At 46.2% G+C, this 22,316-nt stretch overlaps 1 protein-coding gene across 7 annotated transcripts in view; it reads right to left on the reverse strand.

Annotated features, from left to right (window-relative positions):
- DPF3 (double PHD fingers 3) overlaps nucleotides 1–22,316 on the reverse strand; it is a 255,832-nt gene that overhangs the window by 54,183 nt on the left and 179,333 nt on the right. For all 7 annotated transcript variants that reach the window (XR_005525989.1, XM_039219939.1, XM_039219940.1 and 4 more), the window contains exons 7-8: nucleotides 18,970–19,107; nucleotides 1,982–2,110 (exon numbers count right to left, since the gene is read on the reverse strand). Coding sequence is in view for 6 of the 7 variants with exons in the window: in XM_039219939.1 (XP_039075870.1) it covers nucleotides 1,982–2,110; nucleotides 18,970–19,107 (267 nt within the window). In the remaining variant the exon portion in view is untranslated. The remainder of the gene's footprint in view (nucleotides 1–1,981; nucleotides 2,111–18,969; nucleotides 19,108–22,316) is intronic.

Here is a 22,316-nt window from a genome sequence, read left to right on the forward strand (position 1 = left end):
GGTCATGATGTTTCACTGATGGTGTCAATTTCAAGAATCTCACTTTCTCCCCAGGAAATAGAGGTATGGGGTAGATGGGAAGGGAAAGACAGTTTTTCTGAGCTTCACATTCTTCCTTGGAAGGACTCCAAGGAGGCCCTAGAGAAGTATTCGCCCACCTGCCTTAACAAGCATATCTCATGGGCTAACGCCACCTGTTTACTCCCAAGGTATTGACTATTTCAGGAACATCAGAGTCAGACCTTGACTAAATCATCCACCAAAATTGGCAAATGCAATCAGAACACCTAGGCTGGTATCAAATGGTCCCCTGAGTCACATGGCAGACAGATCGTGGGAAGAAAAAGCTGAATAAAGGCTGTGAGGAGAGAGGCTTTGGATAGACAATACCAGCTGCCCACTTTTGGTCCCCCACAGATCAGAGTGAAGTACCCCCTCTTTTGTAGGAAAGGAAAGGGGAAAATTATAGCAGTTTGCAGTGAGAATTCTGAAGCTGCCCTCTCTGACGCACCCAAACTCAAAACAGCCCGTCACATTCTGCCTATTGCTCTGCCAGGTGACTTTGCTTCTGGCGACAGAGCTTCTGTCTGATCATTTGCTTTTAAAAAACACTGAATTGAATTTCACTTGTTTCGTTTTCTTTAAGTATTTCTAGAACTATTTGTTTTCTTTTAAGTATTTAAAACCCAGAGTCATATGTCACAAGAGCCCTCTCTTCTAGGCTAGCAATGGTAGGGTAAAAATTTCAGTGTTAGGTATTAGGTTTGGAAAGCAAATGAACATAGATGGGTCACCCTGTCAGGTCCTTAAGAGTTCAATGTTAAGAGTATGTGCAATGGAAACCATAGTCCTTTTTTAATTACCGATTTGCTACTCAAGTCAGTCTGGATCCCTAAACAACCCCAAAACCAAATATAAAAGGACTGAAGTTAAGGTTTGCAAGCAAGCAAAGGAAGAACTGAGTTGTTACAGTAAAGCCGGGTGTGGTCAGCTCAGTCCTTCCCATGGGACTCGGAGCAGAAAAGACACTGGGGAGAGATATGAAAGGAGCAATGACTTCTCACTGCCAGCACCAACCACCCAACTTAACTGTATTTCACCTTCCAGTCAGCACCAGATCAGACTAAAGATGAATCTGAGATCTTTTCTCCTCCCTGCCTTGTGCTTTGGCTCAGCTGTGACATGAAACAATATGAAAAATAGGTAGCACCAACCAATCACGACCAGCCAAAGATAATGGTTTGGTTAGATCTGAAAAACAAAACAACTTGAACAAAACCTGAAGACCTGAACTCATTTTAAGAATGAAAGAATAAGACCGCTGTCTTTTTGGTCATTTTAGTCTTTTGAGAGGTTAAAAGATGAAAATTTCAAAATCTGCCAAGTCAATTCCAGATTAGCCCTAAGCATACCTGCTCTTTTGCCTCCTTGATCTATCAGGGCCTCTTTTGTCTACATTATATGAGAAAATGGGATGAGTGGCCAATGGAGGTGGTATTTACACAGCTGCCCATGAGCCCAGGGGTCTCAGACTCCCACAGTTCCAGATGTGGCTTCTCTCCCTATATTCATGTTTCCACACTCTCCCAGTTTGCCGCAGGCACTTCCGTAGAACAAACACATCTTTTTTTGTTATGTGCACATCATCCGAAACAAGGAAGCATGTTGCCCGTGTCGCCGGGTATTTCCCGGACACTACCTGACTGCTGTCCACAACACGCACAAAGAAATATCCACCTCATGGAAAGGCCAGACACAAGCCAAAAACTCCTTTCCCTTTTCCCTACATCTCAGGGCATAATTTTGGTTCTTAAAACTCAAAGAAGAAAAATACAAAAATGACCTGAAAACTCCTCTCCACTCAAAATCACCATCGACACTTCTCCACGCGAGCCTTCAACCTCCATATAAGACGGCACAGGGATGCAAGTGGAAGAAGTCCCAGTCTATGGGCACAGATGCAAGAAGGGGCCACACTCACCAGAGCGTCCACAGTCTGCACAGGACACCAGCTCCTCAGGCCGTCCGCTCTTCTTGTTCATGTTAGAGCCCCCCAAGCAGAAGTCACAGTAGTTGTTGGGAATGACTGTCCCATCCGGTCCTTTCTGGGCTATAGAAACATTAAAAAAAAAAAAAAATCCGATTTTTGACTGCCATGAGTTTCTACTGGCCCCTCCTTTCCCATGGTGACAGAATCTGCTCCAGAAAGAATATCAAGTCTAGAATGTGAGATTTTGTTACAACCAAAAAACCAAAAAGCTATTAAATTGGGCTAAGTTTTCTTTTTGATCCTTCTCAGTTCAACAGGTCTAATACCTTGCAAGCCATCCAACGTTCAGTTTGATTTTTGCAAAACCCATCTCTGTGTTTTTACAGAAACTACTTTTGCTCCTCTGATTGGATTCCCTGGATGAGCAAAGCATTCAGAAGGCCTACTAGTCAAGTAAACTTCTCTCATCCCTGAACAATCAGCCCTCAGGCCTTAGGCTCAAACAGCAGGTAGCAACCATAAACATTGGTGAGATGAGAGGGAGAGAGAATGGTCAATGCCTAGGCCTTGCCCTTGGGAAAGATGCTCTTATTTAGGAGATATTCCTTCTGTCCCTGAAAAGAAAAAACAAAGAAACATCGATGGTAGTCATTTCCAGGAAGGGCATCTCCTTCCAGGAAGGACATCGAGGAAGCTTCCGGGCACTCTGGTCAACATCCTGGCATACCCATAAGTGTCCACTTTCATTCGGCCTCATCTCCCTAAAGTCCAGACTCATTGGTATGGAGAAAACTCAGGACTAGTTCATCAGCAGACTTCAAGCACCTAGAATCAGAACTGGACTCTTAGTCTAGCCTCATGCCAAAGATAGGTTAATGGTGAGTTAGTAAATGTGTCTTAAGGCTTAAGATCTTCATAAGCCACCCCTGCTCAAAGTCCTTATCCAAAGGCAAATAAAAATCTTAGGACATGATCTTAAAAACAAAACATGTGAGACGGCACATATTCTCAAGCACTGAAATCATTCTCAGTTCCTAGGGGCTGGCTGAAAAGCCTTGGACAGGTTTCTTCACAGGGGGAGAAATGCTTCCATTCTCCTGTTTTTCAATCCCCATCCCTATTGTGGAGATTTTTTTGTCACATTAACACTCCCTGTTTGCAACTAAGAAGAAAAGTCTGTCTGTTTATGGGATCAGCCCAAACCACAGGGGTATCTTCTTCCTCACTATACCCAATGTCTGCTGCTATCTTTCATTATTTACTGGCTAACATTAATCAGGGTCCCGTAGGGTACAAATCTGTAAAAGGAAGCAGATATGTGAGCAAAAATACCATCCAGACAGTAAGTGATAAACGGATTCACCCACTTTAATATGATTCCCTCTGGCCTTCGCTTCCTCCATGCCTCTTCTTTGCCTCCAGGAATAGAAAAACTTACCTGGGGAAGGCAGAAGACAAAAGCTTGCAGAATTACATTATAGAGAGTTAATCCATTTATCAGTTGCTATTTGGATTGTTTAATCAGTTTCTAAGTCATTGATTTTCATCTTCAGGGAGGCAGCCAGTTCTCTGCAAAAAAAGTGTTGGCTATTGGGGGCAGACAGGTGAGCTGGCCACCCTCATGGTCTGTTAAGTGTCTTCATCAAGCACTGTGTCTTAAAGACATGACATGTCATACAGAACAGTTTTGCAAATAATCTCCTCAAATCAGTATACCAAAAATTTTTACCCTATCTATATTTTTCATTCCCCAAATCCAGAAAGAAGCTCCTTTCTTCTTTCTCTCTTATTTGCCATCTTCACCATTTTTAGGACTCCCTTAAGAAATTCCAAGCATGTCTATGAAGCAAATAAACTCAGGGTTTTACCACTACAGACTATCCTAGAAATCAATTCAAAGGTGAACAGGAAGAAGTGGGGAACATGAAATTAAGGGGATGAGTGTAAACGAAAGCTAACTTTCACGATTGATATGAACTAGAAAGAAAATGTGGCCATGCCAATCCTAACTTAGGTAGCTTCCCTCAAGAACAGCATCAAAGAATTCCACATAGATCATTCCGCTAAAAGTCTCAGGAGCCACAGCCTCACCATCTGTCTCTCCTGTTTTCTTAGGGACTTTCTATTATGTCAGATTTTCTCCCCTTTCACAAAATCTTAAAGCAACCAAAGAATCTGGTTTTCTCCAACACACTATATGCCTTGTGATTTATGAGGATGAAGTAGAATATAGATTGTAAGAACTCCCAGGTAATTCTTTACAGCCTTCACCACCAACAGACCATCGGTGGGATGCTCTCATCGAATCAGGAACTCCAATACTGCAAGAATTAAAAATTCAGAAATGATCTAGTAGAGCAAAGTGGATAGTGATAGAGAAATTGGTCCTGTATAAAAAGACCAAAGGAACAGCATTTAATTTACCTAACGAAGAGAAGTTTCTGAGAAGACTGGATCAGAGCGGGATCCCCATATATATTTGTTTTGGTTGCTGGCCGTACAGAGTGCCTGGCCAGAGGGGTGAAGAAGGTGCTAAGACCCAGTTGTAGGCCCTGCTGTGTGTGGCTGTGACATGTCAGGGCCAGGGGGAGGAGAAGGGTACCATTTTAGTCTATCAATGACTCAGTATTGAAAGTGACAGTGAATAGTTATGCTTCATTTTTGGCAAAATTCTACTCTCTTCTCATAATAGTGAGCTCAGGGCTTCCTTTCATCTTGGTACAATGGTGTGAGATAGGCTAATGGATAGCTTCTGCATTTGGTTCTCTTATACTTTTTGGTATTTAGGACTGGCTTCAGGGTGAGTTTTCTCATTACGTTCTCCCAACTCCCCAGCCAAAGTGACCAGTCAGGCCTTGGGGAGGACACTTTGTTGACATCACTTTTATGACCCTTCTCTTGTTTATACATGTGTACACTGGCCCCACCAACATGTACTAAATGATCTACTCCTTCTGGTCTGGCACTATGTCTAACTCATTCACTCGAACACCTACATGCCCTGCATGCAGGAAATGGTTAACCACGATGTGGAGGATGAATGGCTTAGAAAAGATGGCAGAGATGTGAGTAGACAGCCCAGTAACACCCCTGGGACATCCTCCTAGTGGGGACAGAGCACTGCGTCTGCTTTCCCTGTGGCAGAGTTATCTGTCGCTCTGAATATCATTCACTACATGGTTTATTTCCCAAATCCTCAGAGAGAAGTGCTGGTCCATGTCCAGATGGATCAGTCAGTCATCTAGCCCAGCATAACATCTAGCTCCCAGAGTAAATAAGAGTGGGTGGCTGAGGACCCTGGGGTGCTGGGAAGAATAACCCTGTAGCCCTACTATGGGAGGAGAAAGGGCATCCTGTACACAAACATACAAGAAAGTAGACTACAATTCATTTTCTCTTGAGAAGGGGACACCAGGTTGCTACCCACTTAGCCTCCCTCTTGTTCAACGGCTTCTTGAAAAGAAAAAGAAGCAGACATTTATTATACTACAAAACTGTGACGGATCTTACGCAGGATGCTTTACATACATTATTTTATTGATTCTCACAAAAACTTTGTGAAATGGGAATTATTTGACCAATGAGGTAACTGAAACTCAGAGAGATTAAGGGGCTGGCTTCAGGCCCTTTCTGAAGTGCAGGAGGGGAGATTCACCCCTGGGCTGCCTATGTCCCCAGAGACTCTCTGCCTCCTGGAAAGTCCAGAGGCAAACACTTCCTGGCCATACCTTGCATATAAACTATTTCATAAATCTCTTTCGAGTGAACTTGATTCACCCATACGTCAATTAGGAAGCCCAAAGGGATCAAAATTACTGAGGTTGGCCTAATAAAAGCAAAAACTCCCTTTGAACTTAAATGTGATGTCCCTCCACAATAATCCACACTGGGTGATCATGTTTACTGTCACATACTCTGCAAAAACCCTTCTCTGGAGAATTCCAGAGGCTCTGGAAGGAATTTTTTCAAGTAAAGCTTACACCACAGCTATACTGGCCTATGGCCTGACCCAGCCATGAGCAATTTCCTGGTACCGTGTATGAGATCATTATAAAAAGGATTTTACTATAAATAGGAAGCTCACCCAGACCTTGCAAGAGGGATTTAAATAGAGATCCTGCTTCTGCCTATGGGAAATTGAGTCCCACTTTATAGAATAAGACAACAAGAGGGCAAAGACCCGAGCGGTATCTCGATGGCAATGTCTGTAAAGATGGATTTGGTTTTTCATCGATTAACGTTCATGGGCCGAGATCATATAAGAGATACAAGGGAGCTGCCGAGAAAATAAAGTGAGCCCTAAGAGTTTAAGAATTTACCTGGGGGAGAGAACTCTAAAAAATCTCAAAGCGGGGGATGGAAATCAAGAACAAAGTTCATGAAGAAAACACACACACACACACACACACACACACACACACACACACACACAAATAGATAAACAGAAGATGGGAGGGAGCATTCAAATCAAACCAAAAGAAAGCAAAAGCCAAGCCCCAAATAGTATCCCCGCCATGCCTGGTAAAGGATGAGCAGTCATTCTGGAAAGGTCTCAGTGTACGCTACAGGATTTTTGACTCCAATCAGGCCACATGTCTATGGCAAACAAGGCCCCAAGATGGGGCCGTCTTCGCCCCTTTCCGTCTGATCTCTGCTATGATATGCCTGCCCTTCATGAAAAGAAAGAGTGGCAGGGACAGTCTGGCCACCAGCAACACCCCCTCAGCTGGTTCTGCCAAGACCAAAGCTGTGTCCCAAATGTCCCAGGGAAATAGGAAGCAAGCCAGGAGTTGAGGCTCCTCTGTGGCACACCCACAAAAGCGTGACTTCACATCCCGAGCAGATGCTCAGCCCGCCTGTCAGGGCCTGGCGTGCACAAGCACGCAGCCATGCTCCGTGCCCACCACCCAGCCGTAGTCCGGGGACCCTTTCTTCCAGGGCATGCTGGTTGGGTGTGCAGCCCTTGGGGAGCCTGAGGGGCAGCGAGAAGGGCCCTCCAGGAGGAGCTGTGCCTCGCCCCTCTCCCTTGCTCCGCCACAGCCCTCCACAGCTGACAGTTCCCATCCCTCCACAGGGCTGACCTGTTTCCATGGCAACCGGAATCCTGGGCTCTGGCAGCCTCTGGTCTTGCCACCTGTTATTACTTCATCTCTCAAGTGTAAAGCCTCCTAGCCGGTGCCACTTGGCTGTGCAGAGCGCATCTTCAGAGGACGGAGTAAAGAAAAGGGGAGAGGAAAGAGGGAAAGCAGAAAGCAGCCCCAGGCTGGCCACACAGGACACACAGAACAGGCTGGGCTGGGGGAGGAAGGGAAGGCGAGGAGTGGGGGTATAAGCCAATGTGCCTTCCCTTCAGAATCAGTGAGCAGGCCTCAGCTGGAGGCCACCGCCACATCCTGCTACCTTGTACCCGGCCTTTAATGAGGGCCGTGGGAGGGGTGGGGAGCGGGCGGGCGCTGGAGCAGCTGCATGGAGATCTGCACGGGCCCACATAGAGCAGAGCGAGGAGAGGGTTAAAGTAGCAAGATAAAGACTGTGGGGAAGCCTGGACCAGAGGGCAAACAGAGTCTCAAAGCCTGGATAAATGGCCTTAATTCTCATGCTCTTGCTCACCCTACTCCTTACGTGTTTACTCATATAAATTATCCCCAAGGCCTGACACCTTTTTTCACTGCTTCCCTAGAACTGATGAAAAAATAAATCCTACAGATCCAAGGAATAAAAATGTTGGGATTCCATTCAGGCCGGTTCTTCTGGGCAACTGACAGTGACTAGGGCCCTAACCCAGGGCTCCAGAAGGAAGACAAATGCCTTGCTCCCTGAACGTGGAAAGGCAAGGGGACTGGGGAGCCCGGCAGGGAAATGGATGCCGGGGTCCACTCCCCACAAGCCCGTTAGGCTACCAGGGTCCTCAACCACAGAGAACTCGCTCTCCCTCATAGGCCATTTTGCCACCTAGCACTGGGGACAAAGTGAATGTATGGTACGGGTTAAGGAGGCAGCGCTGCTAATGCAGTGATTCCAGGCACTGAGATTAGTCTGCCAGGAGAAACAAAGGCCACGGGCTGATTCAGTAAGTCTTCAAGTTTATGGACAGGCCTCAATCGCCACAGTCCGTGTCGTTCAGGACAACACGAGGAAGAAAGAGCTGAAGTGGCAGCACATGTCCCAGGAAGGCTGGAAGCGAAGCCGGTTAAATAAAGGCCTAGTACAGGGCTCTGCCTGTTGGAAGATTTCCCTGGGTCGGGGTTGAGCGCATGACTATCTAGAGGCAAGAAAATATACAAGATGGCATTGTAATGGCCCTTTTCAGCCTATGATTTGATGATTATGAGACTGAAGGAAGGATCAGAAAAGCAAGGTTCTCTAAACCCAGGGGAGCTCAGCATCTCATCACGTGCTCTGTCTGTGGCCCTGTCTCTCTCCCGGTTCACCGTGAGCTCCCTGAGGGCAGGGGTGGGGTCTTTAATGGAGGAATCCCCAGCACCCAGCACAGTGACTGACCCAGCGCTGGCACTAAATACTTAACAAAAGGGATGGACAATCTTCACAGAGGCTTTTTGGAGATAGAAAAAATTCAGGCAAAGGGAAGTCAAAGACTAGGAGTGGAGTGGATGTCACGTGTTCCCTGAGGACTGATGACCATTCTAAGGCACTGTCAGAATCAGTTCTGTTCATAACAGGGACAGAAAGAGGGAGCAGTAGAAGTAACAGGAGGGCCCATCGGAGAGTATAAAGCTGTGGTGGAGAAAGCCAATGGGCCTGCCTTCCCTTGGGATCCCTTTCCTTGAGGCATTTCTTGGAAAACCAGGAAGGAAGGACTTAAGAATTCCCAGGCTCTGTTAGTCCCAAAGCCCCTTGAACCCCACATTTGGTCTCTCACCAGGGGCCCTGCAGCAGCTAGAGAGAAAATAGGCCATCTTACTCTGTGTCTGAATGGCTGCAGAATCTTTATTAAAGTTTTAAGTGTGGTGTCAGTCACTTCACCCTTCCTTGGCATCTACCTTCTTTCCCGCCATCTTTATGGAGCACAAAACTCAGACCATTAGACACACACCTTGACAATATTTACCCCCAAACACTGTGCTGAAAAAACAGAAAACATGTCTGCTCACATCGATGTCCCCATCCTGACACACGTATTTGCTTAGAGTTGCAGTTTGCCAGGAATTTGGATACCACGTCACCCATTCCGGGGCCAGATGGTCACATGACCCATCAGTAATGTCCTTTGTGCTCCAGCCTCAGGCTGGCAACTTTGAGTCTGTCACGGATGCTTTGGAAAAGCAAGGAAAAGACCAAGCAAAGCTGATTACTTTTCTCAGTGTTGATTAGGGAAAGCACAAGGAGATATTTCAATGTTTCAGTGGAAGGTCATACGGGTCAGTTCATGCCCTGGCGTAGCAACTTGTTATTGCCACCAAATGAGTCAGTTGAAGGGAAAAACGTTTAAGCTGAGAGTAACTATGTCAACAGGGCTCTGAATGAAGTGGTGTCATTCCCCTCAGAGAATTGCGGGACATCTTGGTGCTTTAGAGCAGAATAAGCCTCGTCCGCTTAAGTTGTCAGGATATTATTATTGTGATATTAGAATTCAGTCAGGCCCCTTCGTCTCTTGCTCAGCCTTGCCTCTCTCCACCCCTCCTCCCTACCACCTCCAGGGGACGCAGGTACGTCAACCCCAGCTGCCCACAACGGACCAGTAGTTTCTAGGTTCTTCGGACTGAAAAGCAGTACTCAGGAAAAGGAAAAGGGTGCGCCTCCAGCACAGGACCTGAGGATTACAGCAGAGAGACCACAGGGCCGAAGAGCAGCCGGGCTCGTGGATGAGGGCCCAGCCAGGGAACGCACCCAGAAAGCCAGCCGGGAAGCAGGTGCTGGGAGCCCCAGACACGCTTGCCACAGGTAGGACAGAACCTTAGGAAAAGAGTGAAAACCAAGTTTATCCCATGGATTCACTAGTGCAGCCTGGTTCCTGGCTAGTCATCTAACTTGGTGAATCCACAAGATAAAATAGACTGAACAGCAGTCTCCAAAAAGTGGATTTCTCTCAGGCGGTGGCACACCTAGGAACCTGTTAAAAATGCAAATTCACCCTACGCCAGAAGCACTGATTCTGAAATTCCATGGTAGGATCCAGCAGTCTCTGTTTTAAGGAGCAGGTGATTCTGATGCGCTCAAGCTTGAGAACCACTGCTCTAACGCCACACGTGTGTCACACACATTTCTGTTAATACAGTGCCTTATAAAAATTGTCTTATTTAACCTTCACATAGCCCTATGAGGTAGATGCATTAATGTTCTCATTTCACATAGTGATACCCGGGGCACAAAAAAGCTGAGTAGGTGACGTGTTAGTAAGTGGCCCCACTGGCTCTGCACTGGGGCAGTCCGGCTCAGGCCGGCCTGGTACCCACAACCATGGGCACAAAAACCAGACCCCTGAGGGAAGTCAAGTCAGAGTGGCTGGCAGGCCCTGGAGGACAAGGCTTCTCAAATTTGAGTGCCATGCAAACAAACCATTTAGGGAATCTCAGTAAAATTCAGATTAGGAGCCATAGGTCCAGCTTAGAGCCTATGATTCCATATTTCTTGCAAGCTCCCCCACAGGGTAGTCTACTGTCTAGGTTCGCCTGGCACTGAAGGGTTCCCAGGGCACAGGACTTTCAGTCTAAAAGTGGGACTGTCCTGGGCAAACAGGGATAAGTTGGTCACCTGAGTCCCAGCTGATGTTGAAGCTGCTGATCGCCCTGCAAGAAGCAAAAATGTAGGCCCTCAAGGTGAGATTTGGATCTTATTCAAGTGTGATATAAGTTTTGAGAATGGAATATGGCATAATCTATTTTGTACTTTAAAAAGATCACTTTTGGGGTGCCTAAATGGTTCAGTTGGTTAAGCGTCTGACTTCGGCTCAGGTCATGATATCACAGTTTATGGGTTCAAGCCCCATGGCGGGCTCTGTGCTGACAGCTCAGAGTCTGGAGCCTGCTTCAGATTCTGTGTTTCCTTCTCTCTCTCTCTCTCTGTCTCTCCCCCGCTTGCACTCTGTCTCTCTCTTAAAAATAAATAAACATTAAAAAAATTTTTTTAAAGACTACTTTGGCTACTCCATGGAGAACAGACTATAAGAGGTAAAATACAGGCTGAGAGGCCAATAAAGAAGCTCAGTGATCTAAGCAGGAGCTGGTGGAGGCCAGGAGATGAAGAAAGGGAGACAGACGTGGAGTACATTTTGGAGGGGAAGCTGATACAAGTGTGAAGGAAAATAAAGCCAAGGATAAATCCTAGGATTTCTACCTTAGGCACAGCATAAGTTTGTTTGTTTGTTTGTTTTTAGAACAAGGTCAGAAAGAGATAGATAGATATAAGAGGTAGAAAAGACCATGAGGCACAAATGAGAGGAAGATGCGAGAATATTACTGAACTAAGTGATGTATGACTTTTTTTCTAGAGTAAGACTCATTTACAAATTAAAAGCTCAAGCGGAATTTGTAATGGGAGGTTCATATAACACCACAAACAGCTAAAGTGAGTTTTAAAGATTAAGTGCGCCTACTAGGGACTGAATTGTGTCTCCCCCAAAATGCCTATGTTGAAACCCTAACCCTCAACATGATGGTATTTGGAGGTGGGGCCTTGCGGAGGTGATTCGGTTTAGAGGAGGTCATGAGGATGGTAGGATTAGTGTGGCCTTATAAGTAGAGATACCAGAGAGCTTGCTTCTCTCTCTAGCGACATGTATCAAGGAAAAGCCATACAAGCACACAGAAGAAGATGTCCGTCCCCAACCCAAGAGGAGAGTCCTCACCAAACACTGCCACTGCCAGCACCTTTATACTGGATTTCCAGTCTCCAAGACTATGAGAAGTAAATCCCTATTGTTTAAGCCACCTATGGTATTGTGTTAGGCAATTCAAGATCGGTACCCATTAAGATATCGGTTACTTTTGAAAAGCCACTGTTGGGTATGATGCACTTCACAATTGGCCTGCAGGTGAAAATTGAAGGACATCGTTAGACCTGTGACAAAGATCTCATCTTTCAGATTAGGATCTATCACTTGGGGTTCTAATATCCTGATTTAATCAAAAGGCATCCAACTCAAGGACACTCACTCACATCTCAGCTTCCCATCTTGCTTACATGTGACTTGGGGCAAGTCACTCATCCTTTCTGAGCCTCAGTTTCTTCATGTGCAAAATGAGAGTAATAGCATGTGCCTCACAGACTATGAACTTTACGCGAGATGATGCGAGAGAAGGACCTGGCACCTATTAGGTATTCTGTCATTTCTTCCCCCTCTTTCTTCTCCTATGTAAAAGAATTTTACTTCTGATAAAGGTGGGGGTGTGTGGGGGAAGATGAAAGGCCTAAATCAGTAAACTTTCCCAAGAAGTGACACATGACCGGAGAATTCACATTCATGCCCATGCCCGTGAGCACATCAGGCGGAGTCTGTGTGCCTTGGTGTCCTCTAGGGGACACAGCAGCTACCTCACAGGGTTGCTGTGAGGACTGAATGAGATAAGCATGGCATGCCTAGCACAGTGTCTGACACATTCAAGGAATGTCAGCAAGTATTATTGTCATTGTCAGTACTCAGGACATGGGACTCCTTCAATCCTGAACGTTCTAGGTAATTAGGCCCAAAATGTGAGAGAAATAAAAGAGGTCCATAGAAAGGCAAGGGGGTGTGGAGACCCCATCCTGGGCAGATGGGATGGCAAATACAGGGGTGCTACCCTTGGCTAGATTCTGCTCCACAGCTTCTACCTGCTGGGTGTCCTGCATCCATCTTGTTTCCCCAATTAAACCAGAAATCGTCCTAGGGCTAAGACTACGTGTGTTTGCTTTTTTAGAGGCCCGATTCTACATAGCCCTGTGAGTGGACACAGGCATGGTAAGTGCTCAATAAATACTCGTGTTTAGTCCATACAGAAGGATTGGTGTCCTACATCTAAGGTTTAGCAGAGGGAGGGCCAGGGCCAGGCTGGGCTCTAATAGCTCCGCCAATGCCAGTGAGACCCCCACAGGGAGTTAGCTTCCTGGCATCACACAGCTACAGACAGGCCCTGACTCAGATTAGCCATCTGTGGTCATGGACATGCTCTGTTGGTCCGAATGGCACAGAGATGGGATATGAGCATTCGTGATGTGCAGGCATGGTGCCAAACACCCACATCATCTCACTGAAGACTCACACAACCCAATGAAGTCAGTATGGTTATTCTCCCCATCTCACAGATGAGGCAACAACGGAGCAAAGAAGTGTGAGGAGCTGATCCACATTCACACAGACACAAGATGGTGGAGGGGCAAGGCCATGACTCACACCCTAGCCTGGCGAATTCCACTGCCATTCTCCTAGCCTGTAGGTCTGAAAAATTAACTCCAAGTACGCCCTCAAGGCCAGAGCAACCCCTCAGGATTCTTTTCACTTCATCATCTATGAACCATTTAGTTAAATAGTAATTCACCTAAAGAACACCTGTTGTTAGTTTCCAAATTTGCTCTTCAAGAAGTGAGAAGTGGCTCCCTTTTCCAGACAGAGCCCTGTTTCTGGATTTTCCTCTCTCCCCCCTGTAACAAGTCTCGAATTTCCTGCATCAAAGGTTGGGTAAGCAGTGGGTTGTATGTGCTTTATGGTTTTTGAGGCATCTTCAGAGTGCTCCAAAATTCTTAAGCTTTTGTCAAAGGTAATTTTCACTCTCTCTCTTAAAGCTCTACTCGTTGCCCTCGGGCCATATGCTAGAGGACAGAGATGTCAGGAGACTAACATCTGTTAGATCTTTCCCATCAGTGTAGCAATGACATCATATGCTTCTTTTAGGTAATTTGCACATTATCAGACTAATTTTCAGATTATCTAATCAGCCGACATTACCCTTAATCAACTCAGCTCTCCTCTTCCAGTTCTGCACAGGACAACATGCCCTCCAACGGAGCACTAGGGTGCGGCTTTTCTGCTCTTGACAGATACTGAAAGCCCAGCTATGTGCCAGGCGCACCATCATTATGCAGAAGACTGAGACCTCCCAGGAGCCAGGACAACCCAACTTCCATTTCATGGACCTGAGAAACAGGCTTGAAAAAATTGTATAGATCCATATTTTAAAAAGCACTTTCCTTTTAGGAGCTCCATATATGTCATAGAGAACATTTGATACTCATTTAAGCTATTAGGTAAAAGAGATGTTCCATGTGACAATTAATAATATGCCAAACAAAATTTTTCTATAAGTCATTTGTCCTTGCCTTCTAGTAATTGCTACTGTGGCCCTCCTTTTCATACAGGATGACAGCTACACAGCCTGGCATAGAAGTCACTTCCAACAGTGGCTCCCACTCACTTTCCCACCATTCTTCCAATGCCACTGTTAGAGTTGGCTACTAGCCCTTGTCTGAAGCATCATGCTATTTCATACCCCCCTGCCTTTGCCTTTATCTGGGAAGCCCTCTCCCTCTCCTGGGAAATTCTTCTTCATTCTTCTAGAGCTAACTTGAATGTCACCTTCTCAATAAAGCCTTTGCAAATCCCGTAATGCAGTGGTTCTCAAGCTTTTGTGGCCACCAGAATGCCCTGGAAGGCTTTCTAAAACACAGATCATGATCCCCACTCTCAGGATCTCTATTTCAGGTCTCCTGGAGTCAAGAATCCGCATTTCCAACAAGTTCCCAGGTGATGCCGATTCCAAACCTGGGGCATCACTGCCCTAAGAGATAGAAAGTGTACAATGCACTTGACCCTTTGCTCTTCACAATTCTATATGTGCTCCATTACACACTCCGGTACAAGACTGTGAGCCCTCAAGGACAGAGATTAAGACCGTATTTAGCACAGGGATACTAAACCAATAAATAGATGGATAGATGGATGGACAGACAGAGGAATGTATTAGACTGAATTTAGTTCTACAGCTTTTCCATTCAAGTCCAGAACCTCATAAATGCCCACACCCACCCAACCTCACAGAAAAGTACCTTGAGAGCACCATCTTTAGTAGATTCTCACTGTGCATAGAAGATTAAAGGAAATTCAAGAAGAGTTTTGATATTGTGAGCATGGGTCAAAATTCTAATCCAGTGCTCTCTGCTACCCTGCCCCACTGAGGCTGTTTACCAAGGTGGCATTTCAGAAGTCAAAAGAGAATTCTGCTTTTTTTTTTAAGTTTATTTATTTATTTATTTATTTTGAGAGAAAGAGAGCATGAGTGGGGAAGAAGCAGAAAGAGGAGAAAGAGAATCCTGAGTAGGCTCCATGCTGTCAGCACAGAGCATGATTTGGGGCTCAAACTCACAAACCATGAGATCATGACCTGAGCCAAAATCAAGAGCTGGACACTTAACTGACTGAGCCACCCAGGCACCACCACAAAAGAATGCTTCTGAGTGGCACCACATGAAGTCCCAACCTGCTCAAGCCCCCCCTCCTTGTACTCACACACATGTAGTCTGTGTGTGTGTACCTGTATGTACACACACATGCGTGCACACACACATACATACACACAGTGATTTCATTTTTAAAAAGCAGACAGAGGTGGTCAGAGAAATGCAAGAAGAAAGAGGAATGTAGCCTCACATGGGGAGGGGAAGGGAGAACTGCTTAAGTGGGGAAGACTCCAACAGAAAAGTACTACGTGCCAAGGTGAGTTTTGAAGCTCCAAGCATCTCAGGGCTGCCTATAGTTGCGACAGAGAGGCAAGGGCACGAAGGAAAGGGGACCAACCTCGAGAAGAGACAAGAAGTGTATACTCAGGAGAAAATGAGTGGCTAGGGGAGGAACAGAGGCGAGAGAACATCGGCTGGGGGCGGGAGGTGCGGGCAGCCAATTGCTGAGCTGGCAGCACAGGGCAGCTGGGGGCTGGGGGGCGAGGGGAGGTCAGTGCTGGCTCCAGCACTCCACTCTGCCCTTTCAGCAGCGGCAGGCGCAGGCATGAGCAATGGCTTGGCTGGAGACACAGTCAGGGGGTGCGGCAAGGGACGGCAGGTGGACCAAAGTCAAAAGGTCTCTATCGCTGCAAGTGGTACAAATGCAGACACCCATGCCACGGAAAACTCCTGAGTCTGTAGGGCTGTTTTCCCTGTGGGCCTGTGTGGGCTCACAAGCAGCTGGGCCACCCTGCGGCTCTGCTAGAGAGGGAAAAGTCAGCATTCCCACTTTGCTGGCATCCAGAACTTTTCCTGGGGGATCTGCAGATTAGCCTCTTGGATTAAACTCTCCTGCCTCCCTCCCCCACTCCAAAAGCCTCGCCAAGGGAGGATCACAAAGCTGAGACCTCAGATGCTGTCACGTTCAATTCACCACACAGCCCCAGTGGCATTTAGGGGCAGGATGGATGGGAGCCTACCCCCACCCCAAACAGTGAGAGCAGCTAATGACTGGGTATTAACGATGCTGGCAATTAGTGCTCACGAGGAAGTGGTTGGGGGGCTGCTCACCAGGGGAATGTGGGAGGGAACAGAGCAGACATTCAGAGCAGCAAACGGATCGGTGGCGTGCGTGGTACGATGAACCTGGGAAGAGCTGCTGTCTTTTAGATTTCTTCAGAGAAATTGGGGCAGAGGGAAAGAATGGCTTCTGTGGACACCAAGGGCCTTCCTGCCACACCCTCCTCCTCCTCGCTAGCAAAACTGGAGCTAATCACAGAATTCTCAGAGGCACTGTCAAGAGATATTGTTCAAAAGGTGTTTGTGAAGGTTCTGGAATATTCCTCATGTAAGGAGGCCCCAAGTGAGCCTAGGGACAGCTACTCTTTTCTACGCAGCTTAAAGCAGAGGACCCTTTCTGAAGGACTCAGTTTGTCATCAGCAGGTGTCGAGGAGAAGGGTAGATGGGAGCTGGAGCCAAGAGGCTCACTGACAAGCCCCCAGAGAGAACACGCAGCCAGACTGCGGACACATCTCCATCTTGGAGGAGGAAAGACTCAGCATCCTGACTAAGCAAGGCCATCTGGCCTCTCAGTGAGGACATGAGGAGACGGAAGACACTGACTCACAAGAGTACGCGAGGAGACCCTGGTGGACAGAGGAAGCTACGGCAGTGCCCATGTTGGAGGTCAATAGCCTGCAAGCTGGGGTGGGGGGACGGCAGGGATGGCTAAGGAAGAGATTTCCTTGATCTACTCAGGACCTGCCGTGTACCCGGGAGACCACGAGGAACCATCCTCTACTGTTGCCATCACCATGCACACACACACAAAAGAGACACAGACAAAAGAGAAGCATTCCAAACCCTATTACGTGAGTAAAGCCCCACAAACACAAGGACGAAATGCCTTGACATTTGAGAAGCGATGTAAAGAGGATAAGCCAGCGCTGGGGGGGAGTGGGAAATAATACTAAGTTAACAAATACTTCAGACAGAGCAACCGTGGCTGGTAAATACTTTCCAGATAGCAACCCAAATCGAAAGAGCTCATGCTCAGCCTCCTTGCGGTAGAAGACAATAGGTACACCTGGGCCGCCTAGATCAGAGAAGGGATAAGAGGAGAGACGGGGAAACACAAGTGCCGGCTGCCCCATACATGTTCCTTTCTGAAAGGTGAGTGTGACTGGACCAACGGAACCTCTCCCTGGGGAGGAGAGAGAGCGAGAGAGCGAGTGAGCGCTCAGCATCACTCAGAAGCTGGAGAGGGGAGATGGGCAAGCTCTGTCAGACACTCCTGCCATGTTTTCCTGGTTCTGTCCAGATGACAGCAGCAGGTAAGAAAATAAAGGTCTGTCACACACATGAAAGACTTGAACCCTGCAAGTGAGTAAGAATTAAAGGAGTATGGGCTGAATTGGGTCCCCCAAAATGCATCTGCTGAAGCCCTCACCACCACCCCCATGCCTCAGAATGTGACTGTATTCAAGGAGAGGGCATTTCTAAAGAGGTGATTAAGTTAGGATGGGCCCTAATCAGTCAATCTGACTGGTACCCTTACAAGAGGGAATTTGGGCACGCTAAGAGACAGCAGGCTACATGAACACAGAGGACCACCATGTGTAGAGGGGCGAGAGCACAGACACTCGCAAGCCAAGGAGAGAGTCCTCTGGGGGAACCAGCCCCAATGACATGTTGACCTGGGACTTGCAGCCTCCAAAAGGGTGAGAAAATTAACTTCTGTTCCTTAAGCCACCCACTCTGTGGGATTTTGTTATGGCAGCCTGAGCAAATGAATACAGAAGGCCACGTTATAGGAAGAAAGGAGGGTGAGGGTTAGGGAAAACCAACATGAATCCAAAGAAAGGTCTTGGCCAAAGTATGTTAATTATTTCAAATATTTGGTGAAGGCAGCCGATGGACATCCATTGACTAAGGTGATTGACTAAAATAAACAGGAGCCACCATCAGAGCCTAGAGTCTGGATATTTTTAAAGGTCTGATCCCTTTGATTGCATTGAATTGTTCACCTTAAGAACACCTACCACAAAATCTTGTGAACAAAGATTCCATCATGCCACCCCATTTTGAGTTTTTGACAAGTGCCCCCAGATTATGCTTCGTGATGGAGTGCTCAGGTAGAAAGCATGCAGGCTCGAGGGTACTCTTTTTCTAAGACCGGAGAGCCCTGGACCAAACTGTGACCCTTATAACAGCCAAGGCAATAAATCAAGACTATCCCACATCTCTTGGTGGCCAAGGAGACATTTGGAATGTCCATCTTAATTGACATACCCAAGGGCTATGCCCAAGTCAGGGTGGTACCTGTGAATGAAACTTCTAGAACTGAGGGAAAAGAGGAGCAGGTCTGGCACTTGACAATGGCCAGGTAAGGATGTTTCCCTTGTACCTTCCTTTGGGAGCAGAACTGGGTGCGCCACCCTGGGGCTTAGATGACCCATGGGGCAGCTGGGACTGGGCTAAAAATGCCAAGTCGCCACAGGACATTGAAACCAATCAATGGGTGCCACCAAAGATACCAAAGTGGAAAGAACACTCTACAGCCCTGCCCACCCACTTCATCACCATCCCAGCCCAACAACTGGGAACTCACGTCTGTGGTTCTCGTTTCTGTGGTTAGGTGGGGACCGGGTCTCCTGGTCTTGAGCCTCATCCCCCTCCTCACTGGCCAGGTGAGTGTGAGCGTAGTGGTAGCTGAGTCCTGGCCGGTTCTTGTAGCGCTTGCCACAGACTAGACAGGAAAAGGGAAGATGAGAAAAGGCAAATATTAGCAACCTCTGCAGCCACTGTTGTCCTTCTCCCAGGCAATGACTCCCATCCATCTGCCCCAGAGCTGGGTTTCCCTTAAAGCGTCTCCCACCCTCAACACCCTTTACTCTGCTGGACAGAACCAACACCACAATAACACCATTGGCCCAGGTAAAGAAAAGCCAGAAAAGTAAAGAATGGAAGTTGAACTGTTTAAAAGCTCTATCATTTCCTATCTGTGAGACCCTGGTCAAGTCATTTACCCTCTCTGTGCCTCAGTTTCTTCAGAGGCAAAACAGGAATAATATTAGTACTTAACTCCTAGAGTTGTTGTGATAATAAGTTCATCTCTATACAGAACCCTTATAACAGTGCCAGGCACATGGTAAGGGTGATGATTATTATAACTGAGGTCAAAGAACACTGGTAGTCCATCCAATCCAACACCTCATGGCACAGATAAGGCAAGTAAGGCCCAGCAAGGCTAAATGATTTGCCTGGGAACACATAACTGGTTGTGGCAAGAGCCTCTAGAACCCAGGCCTCCTGGATTCCCATGCAATGCTCCTTCTACTACATTCTGGCAAAAGCTTTATATGGAAAACATTTTTGATGTATCATGCAGTGATTTTGTGCCAGAAAAATGCATTCCACTTCCACCATGAAAACTACGAGGCCAAGCCATCATTGGTAGATGTGGCATCTGACAGCTTGTGCCTTTGGTGCCCAAGTCTCTGAGACCCAAACTCTAGGAATGTGTCCTTGAAAGCACAATCTCTCACAAGGACAGTCTGAGACAAAGGCACCACACAACATAAATACGGCATCGTGGGGCCCAGGAGAAGAAAGGGGCACTTCCAATGGTTGGCTGCCCAGTACCCGAGAAGCAGAAGTCCAGCTAAATGGCTTAAGAATAGACCACCCCCACTTTTAACAAAGTTGGATTTAGGGGTTCACTGTTTACAATGATATGTGTGGCTAATTTTTAGTCTTTATCAAATTTAAGTAGATCCTCATATTCCTGTTTTTGAGTTTTATTATAGGAGGATTTGATCAGGCACACTTTCAGCATCTACTAGTATACGACTCTCCTTCAGTTTGTTGATATGGTGAATTATGTTGATTTCCTAATGTTTCCTATTATTGAACCACTCTTGTATTCCTACAATGGTCTCCATTTGGTGAGAGTGTATTATCTATTTGATATACTGCTGCATTCTATTTTCTAATCTTGTATTTTTGATCTATGCTCAGATGAAATAGACCTATAATTTTTGACCTATCTTTTACCATGTTTCAATTTTATGGTTATGCTGAGTTCCAACAATGTATTGAGGCATTTTGCTGTGTGAAACTGGACAAGATACATGATCTCTCTGTGCCTTTTTCTTATCTGAAAATGAGGATAGTACTACTTACCTTGAAGGATTATAAATAATGTATGTAAAGTATCTTACTCAGTACCCAGCACATAACAGATGCTCAATAAATGGTAGTGAGGGGCGAGGGGCTTCAGCTTGGTCTGCCACATCTTAAGTGCTCGACCCTCCTGAAAGACGGACTTTGACCCTTAGCCTTATACAATGGAATTCAGCAATTGGTTGGACTTTCTTAATAAGGTGAAAGTCTGAAATTCAAATTGGTGGCCTAGTGACTATAAATTCCAGTCCTACAATTGGCTAGTTAACATTCTCCCTCTCCCTCTCTTTCTCTCTCTCTTGTAAATATTTCAAAAAAATAAAATGGCACTACACATCTCAATTTCATTTGATGTGGGAAATGGGACCTCAAGAGGCCCCCAAGGCGCACTCTGGGCCTGCTTGTGGCTTTTTCTATTCAACCTTTTCAATGATCTGAGGTCAATAAACAGCAAATTATGGGGTCATCGGATATAAATCCACTAAGTAACCAAGCACACTGTTGGTGAAGAATAAATGTTTATTAAAAATAAGGACAATAATACCAGTATTTACATGAGGAGGCCTCAGCTGACTCTGGGGACCTCCCTACTGCAAATTCCACAGCATTAGTGCCATGTTGTGTCAATTATCGCTGTCATCCTTAATCACAGAATTTCAGGATCTTTTTATTTTATTTTTTTAATGTTTACTTATTTTTGAGAGAGAGAGAGAGAGAGCATGAGCAGGGGAGGGGCAGAGAGAGAAGGAGACACAAAATCCGAAGCAGTCTCCAGGCTCTGAGCTGTCAGCACACGGGGCTCAAACCCACAAACAATGAGATCATGACCTGAGTCAAAGTCAGATGCTTAACAGACTGAGCAACTCAGTCATCCCCAGGATTTCCGGATCTTAATAGTCATGTGGTCTCACTATCAAATTGTTTTATTCCCACTAAAACTAGATGTCTGGGACAATTCCACTGATTGGACAATGAACTACCCATCTGAGGAGGCATTTCTTCTTTGATCTCCTTGAATTATAGTTATGTCTATACCAGAGGTTTCATACTAATTTCATCTTAATAACAACAACTCCACCTCATATGTTGCCATGCACGTATTATACCTTCAGAACATATTCACTGAATAGCTGATGAATGAACACAGAAACGCTTTGTGGGAAAGCCAGGAGACAGAGGAGGAGGGTAAGCAGGGAAGCATGTAGAATCTGATCCATCTATCCACATTAATCTCATACTAATGGGCCTTTTAAACCTACAGAACCAAACTCAAGCAAAAAGCTTCCTGTATCTCCTTTCCCAACACCATAGAGAGTAATTATTTTTAGAGAAAATCCTTTTGCTAGAAAAGAAATTCTTGAATAGTAGTCCCCAGACCAGCATCATCAGCATCACCTGGGAAGCTGTTAGAGATGCATATTCTCAGGCTCCACCCCAGACCTACTGAATCAGAAACTGGGGGACAGCCAGAAATCTCTGCTTCAACAAGCGCTCCAGGTGATTCTGGTGCACTCTACAGTCTAAGAACTACTCTGCCAGAAGATTGACTATATTTAGGCTTGACTCTGCCCACCCTGGTGCACCTGCCCTTTGGGATGGATAGAAGTGGCAGGCGGGGACAGTGAGCCTTGTGCTTGGTCATTAGAAGAAACAGAACTACACCAGACGTGGAGGTAATGGAAACATGGCCTCTTAACCATCATCTCTATACACAGGACTCTTCTGACTCAGCTTCATTTTTCACCATCTGCTTATACCATCTTATTCCTTCAT

The sequence above is a fragment of the Hyaena hyaena genome, unplaced genomic scaffold (genome assembly GCF_003009895.1).
Source record: "Hyaena hyaena isolate Hyena2069 unplaced genomic scaffold, ASM300989v1 scaffold_851, whole genome shotgun sequence".
Taxonomy (NCBI): Eukaryota; Metazoa; Chordata; class Mammalia; order Carnivora; family Hyaenidae; genus Hyaena; species Hyaena hyaena.